This window comes from Nerophis lumbriciformis, linkage group LG03, assembly GCF_033978685.3.
Source record: "Nerophis lumbriciformis linkage group LG03, RoL_Nlum_v2.1, whole genome shotgun sequence".
Taxonomy (NCBI): domain Eukaryota; kingdom Metazoa; phylum Chordata; class Actinopteri; order Syngnathiformes; family Syngnathidae; genus Nerophis; species Nerophis lumbriciformis.
The window spans coordinates 3190001-3208726 of NC_084550.2; the positions used below are offsets into that span (position 1 = coordinate 3190001).

The 18726-nt window shown below is 40.9% G+C and overlaps 1 protein-coding gene and 1 non-coding gene across 2 annotated transcripts in view; both read left to right on the forward strand.

The window, feature by feature from the left end:
• The window catches only part of rnmt (RNA (guanine-7-) methyltransferase), a 14568-nt gene extending 5405 nt beyond the window's left edge, over positions 1-9163 (forward strand). Inside the window, exon 2 of the mRNA XM_061931984.1 lies at positions 7742-9163. Coding sequence (XP_061787968.1) covers positions 7742-8593 — 852 coding nt within the window. The 3' untranslated portion in view covers positions 8594-9163. The remainder of the gene's footprint in view (positions 1-7741) is intronic.
• An 8935-nt stretch (positions 9164-18098) lies between these two features.
• Positions 18099-18172, forward strand: trnai-aau (transfer RNA isoleucine (anticodon AAU)). Its single transcript has one exon. It is a non-coding gene; the product is annotated as a tRNA-Ile (tRNA).
• Positions 18173-18726: the final 554 nt, after the last annotated feature.

Here is an 18726-nt window from a genome sequence, read left to right on the forward strand (position 1 = left end):
TATTATTAAGTGTGAAGAGTCGTCATCGGAGAGACCCTAGACAAGGTTAATTATTATTATTATTATTATTATTGTTATTATTAAGTGTGAAGAGTGTCATCATCGGAGAGACCCTGGACAAGGTTAATTATTATTATTATTATTATTATTAAGTGTGAAGAGTGTCGTCATCGGAGAGACCCTGGACCAGGTTAATTATTATTATTATTATTATTATTATTATTATTATTAAGTGTGAAGAGTGTCGTCATCGGAGAGACCCTGGACAAGGTTAATTATTATTATTATTATTATTATTATTATTATTATTATAATTAAGTGTGAAGAGTGTCGTCATCGGAGAGACCCTGGACAAGTTTAATTATTATTATTATTATTATTATTATTAAGTGTGAAGAGTGTCGTCATCGGAGACACCCTGGACAAGGTTAATTATTATTATTATTATTATTATAATTAAGTGTGAAGAGTCGTCATCGGAGAGACCCTGGACAAGGTTTATTATTATTATTATTATTAAGTGTGAAGAGTGTCGTCATCGGAGAGACCCTGGACAAGGTTAATTATTATTATTATTATTATTATAATTAAGTGTGAAGAGTCGTCATCGGAGAGACCCTGGACAAGGTTTATTATTATTATTATTATTATTATTATTATTAAGTGTGAAGAGTGTCGTCATCGGAGAGACCCTGGACCAGGTTAATTATTATTATTATTATTATTGTTAAGTGTGAAGAGTGTCGTCATCGGAGAGACCCTAGACAAGGTTAATTATTATTATTATTATTATTATTATTATTGTTAAGTGTGAAGAGTGTCGTCAACAGAGAGACCCTTGACAAGGTTAATTATTATTATTATTATTAAGTGTGAAGAGTGTCGTCATCGGAGAGACCCTAGACAAGGTACATTATTACTATTATTATTATTATTATTATTATTATTAAGTGTGAAGAGTGTCGTCATCGGGTAGACCCTGGACAAGGTACATTATTACTATTATTATTATCATCATTATTATTATTATTAAGTGTGAAGAGTGTCGTCATCGGGGAGACCCTGGAGAAGGTCAACATACAATTATTATTATTATTATTATTATTATTAAGGGTGAAGAGTGTCGTCATCGGAGAGACCCTAGACAAGGTTAATTATTATTATTATTATTATTATTAAGTGTGAAGAGTGTCGTCATCGGGTAGACCCTGGACAAGGTACATTATTACTATTATTATTATCATCATTATTATTATTATTAAGTGTGAAGAGTGTCGTCATCGGGGAGACCCTGGAGAAGGTCAACATACAATTATTATTATTATTATTATTATTATTATTATTAAGGGTGAAGAGTGTCGTCATCGGAGAGACCCTAGACCAGGTTAATTAATATTAATATTATTATTATTAAGTGTGAAGAGTGTCGTCATCGGAGAGACCCTAGACAAGGTTAATTATTAGTATTATTATTATAATTAAGTCTGCGATGAGGTGGCGACTTGTCCAGGGTGTACCCCGCCTTCCGCCCGATTGTAGCTGAGATAGGCTCCAGCGCCCCCCGCGACCCCAAAGGGAATAAGCGGTAGAAAATGGATGGATGGATGGATTATAATTAAGTGTGAAGAGTGTCGTCATCGGAGAGACCCTAGACAAGGTTTATTATTATTATTATTATTATTATTATTATTATTATAATTAAGTGTGAAGAGTGTCGTCATCGGAGAGACCCTGGACCAGGTACATTATTTTTTTTTTTTTTTTTATTATTATTAAGTGTGAAGAGTGTCGTCATCGGAGAGACCCTGGACCAGGTTAATTATTATTATTATTATTATTATAATTATTATTATTATTATTATAATTAAGTGTGAAGAGTGTCGTCATCGGAGAGACCCTGGACAAGGTTAATTATTAGTATTATTATTATTATTATAATTAAGTGTGAAGAGTGTCGTCATCGGAGAGACCCTGGACCAGGTACATTATTATTTTTTTTTTTTTTATTATTATTAAGTGTGAAGAGTGTCGTCATCGGAGAGACCCTGGACCAGGTTAATTATTATTATTATTATTATTATAATTATTATTATTATTATTATAATTAAGTGTGAAGAGTGTCGTCATCGGAGAGACCCTAGACAAGGTTAATTATTATTATTATTATTATTATTATTATTATTATTAAGTGTGAAGAGTGTCGTCATCGGAGAGACCCTGGACCAGGTTAATTATTATTATTATTATTATTATTATTATTAAGTGTGAAGAGTGTCGTCATCGGAGAGACCCTGGACCAGGTACATTATTATTATTTTTTTTTTTTATTATTATTAAGTGTGAAGAGTGTCGTCATCGGAGAGACCCTGGACCAGGTTAATTATTATTATTATTATTATTATTATTTTAATTAAGTGTGAAGAGTGTCGTCATCGGGGAGACCCTGGACAAGGTACATTATTACTATTATTATTATTATTATTATAATTATTATTATTACGTGTGAAGAGTGTCGTCATCGGAGAGACCCTGGACAAGGTTAATTATTATTATTATTATTATTATTATTATTATTATTATAATTAAGTGTGAAGAGTGTCGTCATCGGAGAGACCCTGGACAAGGTTAATTATTATTATTATTATTATTATTATTAAGTGTGAAGAGTGTCGTCATCGGAGAGACCCTAGACAAGTTTAATTATTATTATTATTATTATTATTATAATTAAGTGTGAAGAGTGTCGTCATCGGAGAGACCCTGGACAAGTTTAATTATTATTATTATTATTATTATTATTATTAAGTGTGAAGAGTGTCGTCATCGGGGAGACCCTGGACAAGGTTAATTATTATTATTATTATTATTATTATTAAGTGTGAAGAGTGTCATCATCGGGGAGACTCTGGACAAGGTTAATTTATACTAATATTATTATTATTATTATTATTATTAAGTGTGAAGAGTGTCGTCATCGGGGAGACCCTTGACAAGGTTAATTATTATTATTATTATTATTATTATAATTAAGTGTGAAGAGTGTCGTCATCGGGGAGACCCTGGACAAGGTACATTGTTACTATTATTAGTATTATTATTATTAAGTGTGAAGAGTGTCGTCACCGGGGAGACCCTGGACAAGGTACATTATTACTATTATTATTATTATTATTATTAAGTGTGAAGAGTGTCGTCATCGGGGAGACCCTGGACAAGGTTAATTATTATTATTATTATTATTATTATTATTAAGTGTGAAGAGTGTCATCATCGGGGAGACCCTATACAAGGTTAATTATTATTATTATTATTAAGTGTGAATAGTGTCGTCATCGGAGTGACCCTAGACAAGGTAAACAAACTATTACTATTATTATTATTATTATTAAGTGTGAAGAGTGTCGTCATCGGGGAGACCCTGGACAAGGTACATTATTACTATTATTATTATTATTATTATTATTATTATTAAGTGTGAAGAGTGTCGTCATCGGGGAGACCCTGGACAAGGTACATTATTACTATTATTATTATTATTATTATTATTATTATTAAGTGTGAAGAGTGTCATCATCGGGGAGACTCTGGACAAGGTTAATTTATACTAATATTATTATTATTATTATTATTATTATTAAGTGTGAAGAGTGTCATCATCAGGGAGACCCTGGACCAGGTTAATTATTATTATTATTATTATTATTATTAAGGGTGAAGAGTGTCGTCATCGGAGAGACCCTGGAGGAGGTTAATTACTATTTTATATTATTAATATTATTAAGTGTGAAGAGTGTCATCATCAGGCAGACCCTGGAGAAGGTCAACATATTATTATTATTATTATTATTAAGGGTGAAGAGTGTCATCATCAGGCAGACCCTGGAGAAGGTCAACATACTATTATTATTATTATTATTAAGTGTGAAGAGTGTCGTCATCAGGCAGACCCTGGAGAAGGTCAACATATTATTGTTATTATTATTATTATTATTATTATTATTATTATTATTATTAAGTGTGAAGAGTGTCATCATCTGGGAGACCCTGGAGAAGGTCAACATACTATTTTATATTATTATAATTAAGTGTGAAGAGTGTCGTCATCGGGGAGACCCTGGACAAAGTTAATTTATACTATTATTATTAGTATTATTATTATTATTATTAAGTGTGAAGAGTGTCGTCATTGGGGAGACCCTGAAGAAGGTCAACACACTATTATTATTATTATTATTATTATTGCTGTCGTCCAGCATTCTGTTTTTGTTTACTTTGTAGCCAGTTCAGTTTTAGTTTCGATCTGCATAGCCTTCCCTAAGCTTCAATGACTTTTTTACGGGGCACTCACCTTTTGTTTATTTTTGGTTCAAGCATTAGACACCTTTTTACCTGCACCCCGCTGTTTCTGACATCTACAAAGCAATTAGCTACCTGCTGCCACCTACTGATATGGAAGAGTATTACACGGTTACTCTGCCCAGCTCTATACAGCACCGACACTCAAAAACAACAACAACATGTAATTTGCAGACTAGAATTACTGCTTTGCAAAACATATTTTTAACCCAAATACCGTATTTTCCGCACTATAAGGCGCACCTAAAAACCACAATTTTTCTCAAAAGCTGACAGTGCGCCTAATAACCCGGTGCGCTTTATTACGATTCATTTTCATAAAGTTTCGGTCTCGCAACTTCGGTAAACAGCCGCCATCTTTTTTCCCGGTAGAACAGGAAGCGCTTCTTCTTCTACGCAAGCAACCGCCAAGGAAAGCACCCGCCCCCATAGAACAGGAAGCGCTTCACCCGCCCCCATAGAACAGGAAGCGCTTCACCCGCCCCCGGAAGAAGAAGAAAAAACGCGCGGATATCACCGTACGTTTCATTTCCTGTTTACATCTGTAAAGACCACAAAATGGCTCCTACTAAACGATCCGGGTCATAAAAAGACGCAATCTCTCCATCCGCACACGGATTACTACCGTATTTCACAGCAACTGAACCGCACTGTGGAACGGGAGCACGTACGGTGAATATTCGCTCCACAGGGAATGAGAAGTCATCCTTCACTGTGGTTCTAGCTTGCCATGCTAACTTCCACTCATGGTGATATTCAAAAGGAAGACCTTGCCAAAAGAGACCTTTCCAGCCGGCGTCATCATAAAAGCTAACTCGAAGGGATGGATGGATGAAGAAAAGATGAGCGAGTGGTTAAGGGAAGTTTACGCGAAGCGGCCGGGTGGCTTTTTTCACGCTGCTCCGTCCATGTTGATATATGACTCTATGCGCGCCCACATCACAGATGGTGTCAAAAAACAAGTGAAGCACACAAATACAACACTCGCCGTCATTCCGGGTGGATTAACCAAAGAACTCCAACCGCTGGATATTGGTGTCAACAGGGCATTCAAATCACGACTGCGAACTGCGTGGGAAAAATGGATGACCGAAGGCGAACACACCTTCACTAAGACGGGCAGACAACGCCGGACAACATACGCCAACATCTGCCAGTGGATTGTAAATGCCTGGGCAGATATTTCTGTCACAACTGTGGTCCGAGCTTTCCGGAAGGCAGGATTCACAGAACTGCTGCACAACAACAGCGACACTGAATCCGATGATTTCGAAGAGACGGAGCCCGCCATTTTGGAAGCCACGCTAGCGCAACTTTTCAATTCGGACACCGAAGACGAAGAATTCGAAGGATTTACCGGTACGAATGAAGAATAACTTCAGAAAGTGAGCGCTATGTTTATTTTGTGTGTTGTGTGTTGTGACATTAACGTTCGAGCAACATTACCGGTATGTTGCTATTGCTCTACACCATTTTGAATTTTACTATGTTTGTGATTGCACATTTGTACATTTTGGGACAGAGTTGTTAGAACGCTGGTTTTCAATATATTATTAAAGTTTGACTGAACTATCTGACTGTTTTTTTGACATTCACTTTAGCGCAGCGTTTTTTTGACATTCACTTTAGCGCAGCGTAGGCGCGGCTTTTAGTCCGGGGCGGCTTATTGGTGGACAAAATTATGAAATATGTAATTCATAGAAGGTGCGGCTAATAATCCGGTGCGCCTTATAGTGCGGAAAATACGGTAGGTGAAATTTGATCATCTCCCACGGCACACCAGACTATCTGACGGCACACTAGTGTGCACTCGTCTTACCATGAATTGATTAACGTGGACCCCGACTTAAACAAGTTGAAACTCTTATTGGGGTGTTACAATTAGTGGTCAATTGTACGGAATATGTACTGTACTCTGCAGCATCGCGTGGACATCGGGGGCGGTACCTCTGGATTGGCAGACCGGGGTGGTGGTTCCTCTCTTTAAGAAGGGGAACCGGAGGGTGTGTTCCAACTATCGTGGGATCACACTCCTCAGCCTTCCCGGTAAGGTCTATTCAGGTGTACTGGAGAGGAGGCTACGTCGGATAGTCGAACCTCGGATCCAGGAGGAACAGTGTGGTTTTCGTCCTGGTCGTGGAACTGTGGACCAGCTCTATACTCTGGGCAGGGTCCTTGAGGGTGCATGGGAGTTTGCCCAACCAGTCTACATGTGTTTTGTGGACTTGGAGAAGGCATTCGACCGTGTCCCTCGGGAAGTCCTGTGGGGAGTGCTCAGAGAGTATGGGGTATCGGACTGTCTGATTGTGGCGGTCCGCTCCCTGTATGATCAGTGCCAGAGCTTGGTCCGCATTGCCGGCAGTAAGTCGGACACGTTTCCAGTGAGGGTTGGACTCCGCCAAGGCTGCCCTTTGTCACCCATTCTGTTCATAACTTTTATGGACAGAATTTCTAGGCGCAGTCAAGGCGTTGAGGGGATCTGGTTTGGTGGCTGCAGGATTAGGTCTCTGCTTTTTGCAGATGATGTGGTCCTGATGGCTTCATCTGGCCAGGATCTTCAGCTCTCACTGGATCGGTTCGCAGCCGAGTGTGAAGCGACTGGGATGAGAATCAGCACCTCCAAGTCCGAGTCCATGGTTCTCGCCCGGAAAAGGGTGGAGTGCCATCTCCGGGTTGGGGAGGAGATCTTGCCCCAAGTGGAGGAGTTCAAGTACCTCTGAGTCTTGTTCACGAGTGAGGGAAGAGTGGATGGTGAGATCGACAGGCGGATCGGTGCGGCGTCTTCAGTAATGCGGACGCTGTATCGATCCGTTGTGGTGAAGAAGGAGCTGAGCCGGAAGGCAAAGCTCTCAATTTACCGGTCGATCTACGTTCCCATCCTCACCTATGGTCATGAGCTTTGGGTTATGACCGAAAGGACAAGATCACGGGTACAAGCGGCCGAAATGAGTTTCCTCCGCCGGGTGGCGGGGCTCTCCCTTAGAGATAGGGTGAGAAGCTCTGCCATCCGGGGGGAGCTCAAAGTAAAGCCGCTGCTCCTCCACATGGAGAGGAGCCAGATGAGGTGGTTCGGGCATCTGGTCAGGATGCCACCCGAACGCCTCCCTAGGGAGGTGTTTAGGGCACGTCCGACCGGTAGGAGGCCGGGGGGAAGACCCAGGACACGTTGGGAAGACTATGTCTCCCGGCTGGCCTGGGAACGCCTCGGGATCCCCCGGGAGGAGCTGGACGAAGTGGCTGGGGAGAGGGAAGTCTGGGCTTCCCTGCTTAGGCTGCTGCCCCCGCGACCCGACCTCGGATAAGCGGAAGAAGATGGATGGATGTACTGCACTGTTTCATATTCTCTTCCTTTGCAATCTACTAATGAAAGTTTCAATCAATCAAGGTGCGCGGGGAGGACCACCGCCGCCGTGTGTCCGTGTTAGACCTGGGCTGCGGCAAAGGGGGGGACCTACTCAAGTGGCGCAAAGGCGGCATCGATCACCTGGTGTGCGTGGACATCGCCAGCGTGTCCGTGGAGCAATGCCAGAGTCGCTACGAGGACATGAGGAGGAAGAGCCGGGCGGGCGAGAGGGTCTTCAGCGCTCAGTTCCTCACCGCCGACTGCACCAAGGAGGTCCTGTCCGAGAAGTTTGACCAACCCAACCTGAAGTTTGACATATGCAGCTGCCAGTTTGTCTACCATTACTCCTTCGAGAGCGAGACCAAGGCGGATTTGATGCTGAGGAACGCCTGCGAGAGCCTCAAACCCGGGGGGTTCTTCATCGGCACCACGCCGGACGCCTACGAGCTGGTCAAGCGCCTGGAGGCGTCAGAGTCGCTCTCCTTCGGCAACGAGCTCTTCCAGGTGTCCTTCCGGTCCCGGGGGGACTACCCGCTCTTCGGCTGCGAGTACCACTTCAGCCTGGAAGGGGTGGTCAACGTCCCCGAGTTCCTGGTCTACTTCCCCCTGCTGGAGCGCATGGCCCGGCGCTACGGCATGCGCCTGGTGTCCAAGCACCGCTTCTCCGAGTTCTTCCAGGAGAAGATCAAGCTCAGCCATCACCGCAGCCTCATGATGAATATGTCCTCGCTGGAGGCCTTCTCCGGCGAGGACGGGCGCGGGGAAGACGAGTACGGCCACGCCCGGGAGCACTGCGACAAAGCGGGGCCCGGAACCCGGCTGGGAACGCTGAGCAAGTCCGAGTGGGAAGCGGCCAGCATCTACATGCTCTTCGTCTTCCAGAAGATGTCCTGATGTTGACAGACGCGGACGCTCGGGCACGACAACTCCCAGAATGCACCGCGGCGTCGACCCCAAGCTTTATAGTTCCAAAACTTCCTCATCAAGGTCCTCACACTGCTGCTCAGATACCTCCTGAGACATTTTTTGCTCAAAAGAAGAACGTCCATCATGGAACCATCTTATTTTCAGAAATTGAAGTAAAATGATTATTGTTATTATTATAATTAATAGTTATCTGAAGCACAATAGAAGAATGAGTCACGCGGTGTTGTAGCATCGATATATTAACACCAGGAGGTTGCCTACAGCCATAACCCATGTTTTTGTTTCACCTCGTAGCCGTTTATTTGGCATCAGGCGACTATGTGAGGTAGCGGCTACCTTAATTAAAGTGTTATTATTATTATGGAGTCTGATGTCATCACAAGTTAAAACTCCTTTTGCTTGTGCCGGTGTATCTAAAATAAGAAACTTTTTTTGCGGTGTGTGTATCTTATATGCTATAATTTTGTGCATTTTTATGTTATGCACGTATTCTGTTGTCAGGAAAAACCATAAAAAATTAAAATATAACTGCATCTACTATTTTTTTTTATTGCCCTTCCATGAGGGGAAACTCGAAAAACATAAACATATACAGGTAAAAGCCAGTAAATTAGAATATTTTGAAAAACTTGATTTATTTCAGTAATTGCATTCAAAAGGTGTAACTTGTACATTATATTTATTCATTGCACACAGACTGATGCATTCAAATGTTTATTTCATTTAATTTTGATGATTTGAAGTGGCAACAAATGAAAATCCAAAATTCCGTGTGTCACAAAATTAGAATATTACTTAAGGCTAATACAAAAAAGGGATTTTTAGAAATGTTGGCCAACTGAAAAGTATGAAAATGAAAAATATGAGCATGTACAATACTCAATACTTGGTTGGAGCTCCTTTTGCCTCAATTACTGCGTTAATGCGGCGTGGCATGGAGTCGATGAGTTTCTGGCACTGCTCAGGTGTTATGAGAGCCCAGGTTGCTCTAATAGTGGCCTTCAACTCTTCTGCGTTTTTGGGTCTGGCATTCTGCAGCTTCCTTTTCACAATACCCCACAGATTTTCTATGGGGCTAAGGTCAGGGGAGTTGGCGGGCCAATTGAGAACAGAAATACCATGGTCCGTAAACCAGGCACGGGTAGATTTTGCGCTGTGTGCAGGCGCCAAGTCCTGTTGGAACTTGAAATCTCCATCTCCATAGAGCAGGTCAGCAGCAGGAAGCATGAAGTGCTCTAAAACTTGCTGGTAGACGGCTGCGTTGACCCTGGATCTCAGGAAACAGAGTGGACCGACACCAGCAGATGACATGGCACCCCAAACCATCACTGATGGTGGAAACTTTACACTAGACTTCAGGCGACGTGGATCCTGTGCCTCTTCTGTCTTCCTCCAGACTCTGGGACCTCGATTTCCAAAGGAAATGCAAAATTTGCATGGTTGGGTGATGGTTTGGGGTGCCATGTCATCTGCTGGTGTCGGTCCACTCTGTTTCCTGAGATCCAGGGTCAACGCAGCCGTCTACCAGCAAGTTTTAGAGCACTTTATGCTTCCTGCTGCTGACCTGCTCTATGGAGATGGAGATTTCAAGTTCCAACAGGACTTGGCGCCTGCACACAGCGCAAAATCTACCCGTGCCTGGTTTACGGACCATGGTATTTCTGTTCTAAATTGGCCCGCCAACTCCCCTGACCTTAGCCCCATAGAAAATCTGTGGGGTATTGTGAAAAGGAAGATGCAGAATGCCAGACCCAAAAACGCAGAAGAGTTGAAGGCCACTATCAGAGCAACCTGGGCTCTCATAACACCTGAGCAGTGCCAGAAACTCATCGACTCCATGCCACGCCGCATTAACGCAGTAATTGAGGCAAAAGGAGCTCCAACCAAGTATTGAGTATTGTACATGCTCATATTTTTCATTTTCATACTTTTCAGTTGGCCAACATTTCTAAAAATCCCTTTTTTGTATTAGCCTTAAGTAATATTCTAATTTTGTGACACACGGAATTTTGGATTTTCATTTGTTGCCACTTCAAATCATCAAAATTAAATGAAATAAACATTTGAATGCATCAGTCTGTGTGCAATGAATAAATATAATGTACAAGTTACACCTTTTGAATGCAATTACTGAAATAAATCAAGTTTTTCAAAATATTCTAATTTACTGGCTTTTACCTGTATGTAATATTTACATATTAAGTATACTGATATATTATTATATTTAGGGCCCGCATGGCCCATTGTATAAGGACTCAATGGGACATAAGGACCTATTGAATTTGTAAGGTTTTATTATTCTTTATTCTTCCGCCGCCACTTTAAACTGTAATTTGACCCACTTAACATGCTTCAAAACTCACCATATTTGACCCACACATCAGGACCTGCGAAAATGGCCTTTTTTAAAAAAAAAAAACCGAACCACAAAACTCAAAATTGCGCTCTAGCGCCCCCTACGAAAAAAAAAAACTAGACTGCCTGTAACTCCCACTAGGAAGGTCGGAGAGACATGAAACTTAGACCTAGATTTCATAATAGTATATTCTCGGGCAAAAATCAACAGGAAGTTGGCAATTCCCCCTTCAAGACAAAAAAGTACCGTATTTTCCGCACCATAAGGCGCCCTGGGTTATAAGCCGCGCCTTCAGTGAACGGCATATTTCAAAACTTTGTCCACCTATAAGCCGCCCCGTGTTATAAGCCGCATCTAACTGCGCTAAAGGAATGTCAAAAAAACAGTCAGATAGGTCAGTCAAACTTTAATAATATATTAAAAACCAGCGTTCTAACAACTCTGTTCACTCCCAAAATGTACGCAAATGTGCAATCACAAACATACGTATATCAACATGGACAGAGCTGCGTGAAAAAAGCCACCCGGCCTCTTCGCGTAAACTTAAACTTACCTTAACCACTCGCTCATCTTTTCTTCATCCATCCCTTCGAGTTAGCTTTTATGATGACGCCGGCTGGAAAGGTCTCTTTTGGCAAGGTCTTCCTTTTGAATATCACCATGGGTGGAAGTTTCTGGCCATTAGCATGGCAAGCTAGAACCACAGTGAAGGATGACTTCTCATTCCCTGTGGTGCGAATATTCACCGTACGTGCTCCCGTTGTATCCACAGTGCGGTTCACAGGAATATCAGTTGCTGTGAAATAGTAATCCGTGTGCGGATGGAGAGATTGCGTCTTTTCATGAACCGGATACCTGTCGCTTAGTAGGAGCCATTTTGTGGTCTTTACAGATGTAAACACACAAAGGAAATGAAACGTACGGTGATATCCGCGCGCTTTTTCTTCTTCTACGCGGGCGGGTGGTTGCTTACAGTAGAAGAAGAAGCGCTTCCTGTTCTATGGGGGCGGGTGCTTACCTTGGCGGTTGCTTGCGTAGAAGAAGAAGCGCTTCCTGTTCTACCGGGAAAAAAGATGGCGGCTGTTTACCGAAGTTGCGAGACCGAAACTTTATGAAAATGAATCTTAATATTTATCCATATATAAAGCGCACCGGGTTATAAGGCGCACTGTCAGCTTTTGAGAAAATTTGTGGTTTTTAGGTGCGCCTTATAGTGCGGAAAATACGGTACTAAAAACAGTCACTTTTGCCTCTTTGAGCTGTAATTTGACCCCCTTAACATGCTTCAAAACTCACCGAACTGAACACATACATCAGGACTGGCAAAAATTGTGATCTAATAAAAAAACCTAACCCCAAATCTCAAAATTGTGCTCTAGCGCAATTTTTTAATGAAACGCACAAAAGACTGCTCCTCGGATGAAAAAACTGACAAAACTGCCTGTAACTCTCCCTGGGAAAGTCGGAGAGACATGAAACAAAAACCTCTATGTAGGTCTCACTTAGACCTACATTTCATAGATTGACAACCCTCAGCAAAAATCAACAGGAAGTTTGCAATTTCCCCTTCAAAACAACATTTTCTTATAAACCGGTCCCTTCTCTTCAAACATTATCTCCTCTGAGCGCGTTTGTCGTTTCAGCTTCAAACTAACACAGGAGAGAGATTGAACCCTTCCAAATAAAAGTCATCGAAATAATTTTTCTAACTGCTCCGGTTTTGATTTTATGAGCCTTCAAAGAACTGCTGCGCTGCTGTTTTCTCAAGATGGCTGCTTAAAAGCAGGAAGCACCAACGTGCCCACACAATGCAGACAAGGTAGGTACACCAGACAAAAGTCTTGGGACAATTCGGACTAAAAGTAGACAAAAGTATTGGGACACTTAGGACTACCACTGGACAAAAGTATTGGGACACTTACTACTACCACTGAACAAAAGCATTGGGCAACTTGACAAAAGTATTGGGACACTTAGGACTAGCACCTGCCAAATACGCGGGCCCGACCAACGCTGCTTGCAGCTTTAATTGTTTTTGTTTTCAAAAATGAATTACATGAATCATTAAAAATGAAATGCCCTATTGACACACATTATTTCCAGGATTTTGCGGGCATTTTATGGGAAGAACTTCTAAAAATCCAGGTATAATAAGATCCTGTGTGGACCGATAAATTAATCTCAATGTTAAAAAAAGGTTGAATTTATTTTGTTACAATTGTTTGAATTCTGTGCTTTTTTGGGTTATTGTTACAAAAAAAACTAACATTTCATTTTTTTTCCTCTCTTTTTTTTCATTTATTTATTTATTTCAGGAAATGACATTAAAAAAAAGTACAAAGTTGACAACACATAATAATATAGTGCAAAAGGTAATGTACAGTATGTAATGCATGATGGTCCAGTTTTGCCTGAAAGGGAGTGGGAAGAAGATCATTTATTTAATCCCACCCCCATAATATATACAATGCAATGGGCGATACTGCAAATTTGAGTATCGATCCGATACCAAGTACAGTATTGGTCATATCAACTTAGACTTGGACAAACTTTATTGACCCACAAAATGAAAATTGTTCCACACAGTTGCTCAGTTACAAAGGATGGAAAGGATAATGCACACAAGGGCACAAAAAAGAGGGCGAAAACAAAAGGTATAAAGTAGACAAACAATGTACCATACTAGCAATATAAAATATAACATATACCGTATTTTCCGCACCATAAGGCGCCCTGGGTTATAAGCCGCGCCTTCAATGAACGGCATATTTCAAAACTTTGTCCACCTATAAGCCGCCCCGTGTTGTAAGCCGCATCTAACTGCGCTAAAGGAATGTCAAAAAAACAGTCAGATAGGTCAGTCAAACTTTAATAATATATTAAAAACCAGCGTGATGTGGGCGCGCATGGAGTCGTATATCAACATGGACAGAGCTGCGTGAAAAAAGCCACCCGGCCTCTTCGCGTAAACTTACCTTAACCACTCGCTCATCTTTTCTTCATCCATCCATCCCTTCGAGTTAGCTTTTATGATGACGCCGGCTGGAAAGGTCTCTTTTGGCAAGGTCTTCCTTTTGAATATCACCATGGGTGGAAGTTTCTGGCCATTAGCATGGCAAGCTAGAACCACAGTGAAGGATGACTTCTCATTCCCTGTGGTGCGAATATTCACCGTACGTGCTCCCGTTGTATCCACAGTGCGGTTCACAGGAATATCAAAAGTCAGTGGAACCTCATCCATGTTGATAATGTTCTCTGGCCGGATCTTTTTTCAGCTATCTTGTTTTTACAATATGCACGGAAAGTAGCCAGCTTTTCTTGAAAGTCTTTAGGCAGTTGCTGTGAAATAGTAGTCCGTGTGCGGATGGAGAGATTGCGTCTTTTCATGAACCGGAAACCTGTCGCTTAGTAGGAGCCATTTTGTGGTCTTTACAGATGTAAACACACAAAGGAAATGAAACGTAATATCCGCGCGCTTCTTCTTCTTCTACGCGGGCGGGTGGTTGCTTACAGTAGAAGAAGAAGCGCTTCCTGTTCTATGGGGGCGGGTGCTTACCTTGGCGGTTGCTTGCGTAGAAGAAGAAGCACTTCCTCTTCTACGGGGAAAAAAGATGGCGGCTGTTTACCGTAGTTGCGAGACCGAAACTTTATGAAAATGAATCTTAATATTAATCCATATATAAAGCGCACCGGGTTATAAGCCGCACTGTCAGCTTTTGAGTAAATTTGTGTTTTTTAGGTGCGGCTAATAGTGCGGAAAATACGGTATGTAATATTCGCATATTATATATACAGTATATACATCGAGAGGAGCCAGATGAGGTGGTTCGGGCATATGGCCAGGATGCCACCCGAATGCCTCCCTAGGGAGGTGTTTTGGGCACGGGGAAGACCCAGGACACGTTGGGAAGACTATGTCTCCCGGCTGGCCTGGGAACGCCTCGGGATCCCCCGGGGGGAGCTGGACCAAGTGGCTGGGGAGAGGGAAGTCTGGGCTTCCCTTCTTAGGCTGCTGCCCCCGCGACCCCAACTCGGATAAGCGGAAGAAGATGGATGGATATATTACATATACTGATATATTATTATATTAAATTTTTATATAATATATACAATGCTGATACTTCAATTTTTGCTCAATTTTTTCCGGATCATTACAATTATATTACAGTTATGAACAGACAACATACTTGCCAACATTGAGACCTCCGATTTCGGGAGGTGGGGGGCGTGGTCGGGGGTGGGGCAGGGCGTGGTTGGGGGCGTGGTTAAGAGGGGAGGAGTATATTGACAACTAGAATTTACCAAGTCAAGTATTTCATATATATATATATATATATATATATATATATATATATTGGTATTTACCGTGATGAAGGACTGGCAGTGTGTCGCGCTTCGCCAAGGAGCAGCGAGAATACCAAGAAGCGCATATGCCAAATTTTCAAAGAGAACGGCCTACGGATCACGATTGAAGCCAACAAGCAAACCGTCAACTTCCTTGACGTCACTTTCAACCTGAGAAATAACAGCTACCAACCATTCACAAAACCCAACACAACACTCCAATACGTGCACCATGACAGCAACCACCCACCCACCACCACGAAAAGAATACCTACCGGAATCAATAAAAGGCTATCGATGCTGTCATCTAGCAAAGCTGAATTTGACCAAGCAACCCCCCCGTACCAAAAAGCTCTTGATGAAAGCGGATACAATTTCACCCTCACCTATGAACCCACGCCAGGAAACCAGCCAAAAAAGAACAGAAAACGAAACGACATCATCTGGTACAACCACCCATACAGCAAAAACGTCTCAACTAACATTGGACACAAATTCCTCAATCTGATTGACAAACACTTTCCCAAAGACAACACCCTAAGAAAAGTATTCAACAAGAACAACATTAAATTGAGCTACAGCTGCATGAACAATATACGACAAATCATCTCAAACCACAACAAAACAATTGCAAATGAGCCGTCGGCCCCCGGACAGAGCGACTCCAAAACCAACAAAGGCTGTAACTGTCGAAAGAAACCTGATTGCCCTCTCAACGGGGGGTGCTTACAAACATCAGTTGTCTACCAATCTAAGGTAATACGCAAGGACATTAACACATCCGACACATATGTAGGATTAACCGAGGGAGAATTCAAAACCAGATGGAACAATCACAAGGCTTCTTTCAGGAACCAAAACCTGCGAAATACCACAGAACTCAGCAAACACATTTGGGACCTCAAAGACAATAATGTTGAATATTCAATAACATGGCAAATTCTTGCATCCAGCACACCTTACAATAGTGGTAATAAAAGATGCAACCTATGCTTGAAAGAGAAACTGTTTATTATTTACCGTCCAGACCTGTCATCCCTCAACAAGCGCAGCGAAATTGTAACAGCATGCCGCCATAGACGGAAACACCTCCTAGGTAACACATGAGCCAATCACCACGCCCCTACGCCAGCCTGTACCCACCCACTTTGTGCCCTATATAAACCATGGTATGTGAATGCTCCCATTAAAATCTCCTGATGATTGAGGGAACCCCTCATGAAACAGGCCTGTAGAGATGAAATAGTCTTGTGATTTTTTTCCCCCACACATACATATATATATATATATATATATATATATACATACATACACACATATATATATATATATATATATATATATATATATATATATATATATATATATATATATATATATATATATATATATATATATATATATATATATATATACACACATCCTGAAAATATGCAAACAAAACTGTGTTTAGATAACTGATACTTCAAACTTGCATAAATAAATCTTAAGGAATATAACATAACTTGGCTTCTGAGAGCTTCAAAATATAATGAATAAAATGCTAAAGTTGTTGATAAACAAGCAATTATTTTAATAATTAAATATGGGTCATTTTAAATGAATTATTATGATAATTTATAATTAATTATTTCAAATATGTTTATTTGAATGTATAATTCTATGGCTGGATGTAATAAGGAGTCAGACAAAATACAAATAAAAATAAAATTAATTTTGATGTTTTTAGCAAAATATAGTAAAAATTAATTTATTTTTTTTTTTTTTTTTTTTAACAAATATATTTATTTTTAGGTAAGATAAACATAATAATACAATTTATCTCTAGTCTGGATGATTTAGTTCTTGTCACCCTGTTGTCCTCCTGTCAAGGCTGTCCTCACTCAGGTCCGCATGGAGCTGGAGGGGGCGTGGTCTCCACGAGAATATTTGTCCTGGGAGGTCTTCGGGAGAGGCGCTGAATTTCGGGAGTCTCCCGGAAAATTCGGGAGGGTTGGCAAGTATGACAGACAAGAACAAAAGATGGCGGTGTTACAATAATCAAGTAGGTATATTTCCTTATCCCCTATTGTCACAAACAGTTTATTGAGCAAAATTAATTAAGTCTGTAGTGCAAAAAAAGCCAAACCTAAACTGTAAAAAAAAAAAAAAATCTGCACAATTTACGGTAAAGTGTGGACTTCACCGTGGAAAAATACAGTCATTACGGTGTGTTGATGTTGAATCCGTAACAAATAACAAATAAATTGTTAAAATACACATTAACTACAATAATTATATCATAATTTCGTGACAAAATAATACGTCTTTATTTGCTCGCTGAGTACTGCGATGACGTGGTCATGTCTGCGCAAAGCCACTAGACGGAGCCCGTCTCATTCACCAACAATCTTCAAGTGACCACTTCACAAAAAAACTATCCCAGGTACAAAGTTCTTGTTCTCCAAGATATAAAGATGAACGTTTGACTGAATCGAGTGGACAAACAACGACAGTGTTGAGCGACTCGAGCGGTTTTGAAGGAAGCGGGCGTCTTATGTCGTGGAATTTGCTAGCTAGCTAGCAATGGCGGCTATGCTAATTTTAAGTCACTTTATACGTTATTATAACACTTTTGACGGAGTTACATCCACGGCGGGTTAACTGACTTGGTTAGAGCGTGGAATTAATAAGGCGTGGAATTAGCTAGCTATCGCGCAATGGCGGCTATGTGAATATATAAGAATTACATGTTAGTGTATAGATAAAGCATTGTAGACGGTGCTCAAACATGGCCGGTTAGCTCAGTTGGTTAGAGCGTGGTGCTAATAACGCCAAGGTCGCGGGTTCGATCCCCGTACGGGCCAACTGTTTTGAGTCGGGTTAATACTGTCTCTATTGATATAAACCTTTGTTTTTGTAGCCCAGCGGTCCCCAAAGTGTCTCAAGATTTTATTCTATTTTATTTGCCAGACTGCTTCTTTGTTAGCTACCTCTCTTTGCTTATAATGTCTATTTTCTGCTGGATCTACTCTCTATTTTATGCTGCCCTTTTTTCCCCTGCAGCTGTTACATATACGTAATATTTACTTATTATATATACAGTAGATTATATATACTGATATATTATTATATTATATTTTTATGTAATATATACTGTACTATAATATATATAATGCTGATACTTTTTGTACATCAGGGGAGGGAAATCTGCACACACGCGGGCCGGACTATTAAAAATCATGGAGTTAAAACTAAAAAATAAAGACAACAACGAATACGGCCCGCCAGCGTCAAATCCATTTTTTTTTTTTTTTTTAATTTGTCCAAATTGTAATTAATTTTCTTTCTTTCTTTTAGTTTATTTGGAACATGAACACACTTACAGTATAACACATCACACAATTTCATATCATTTCAC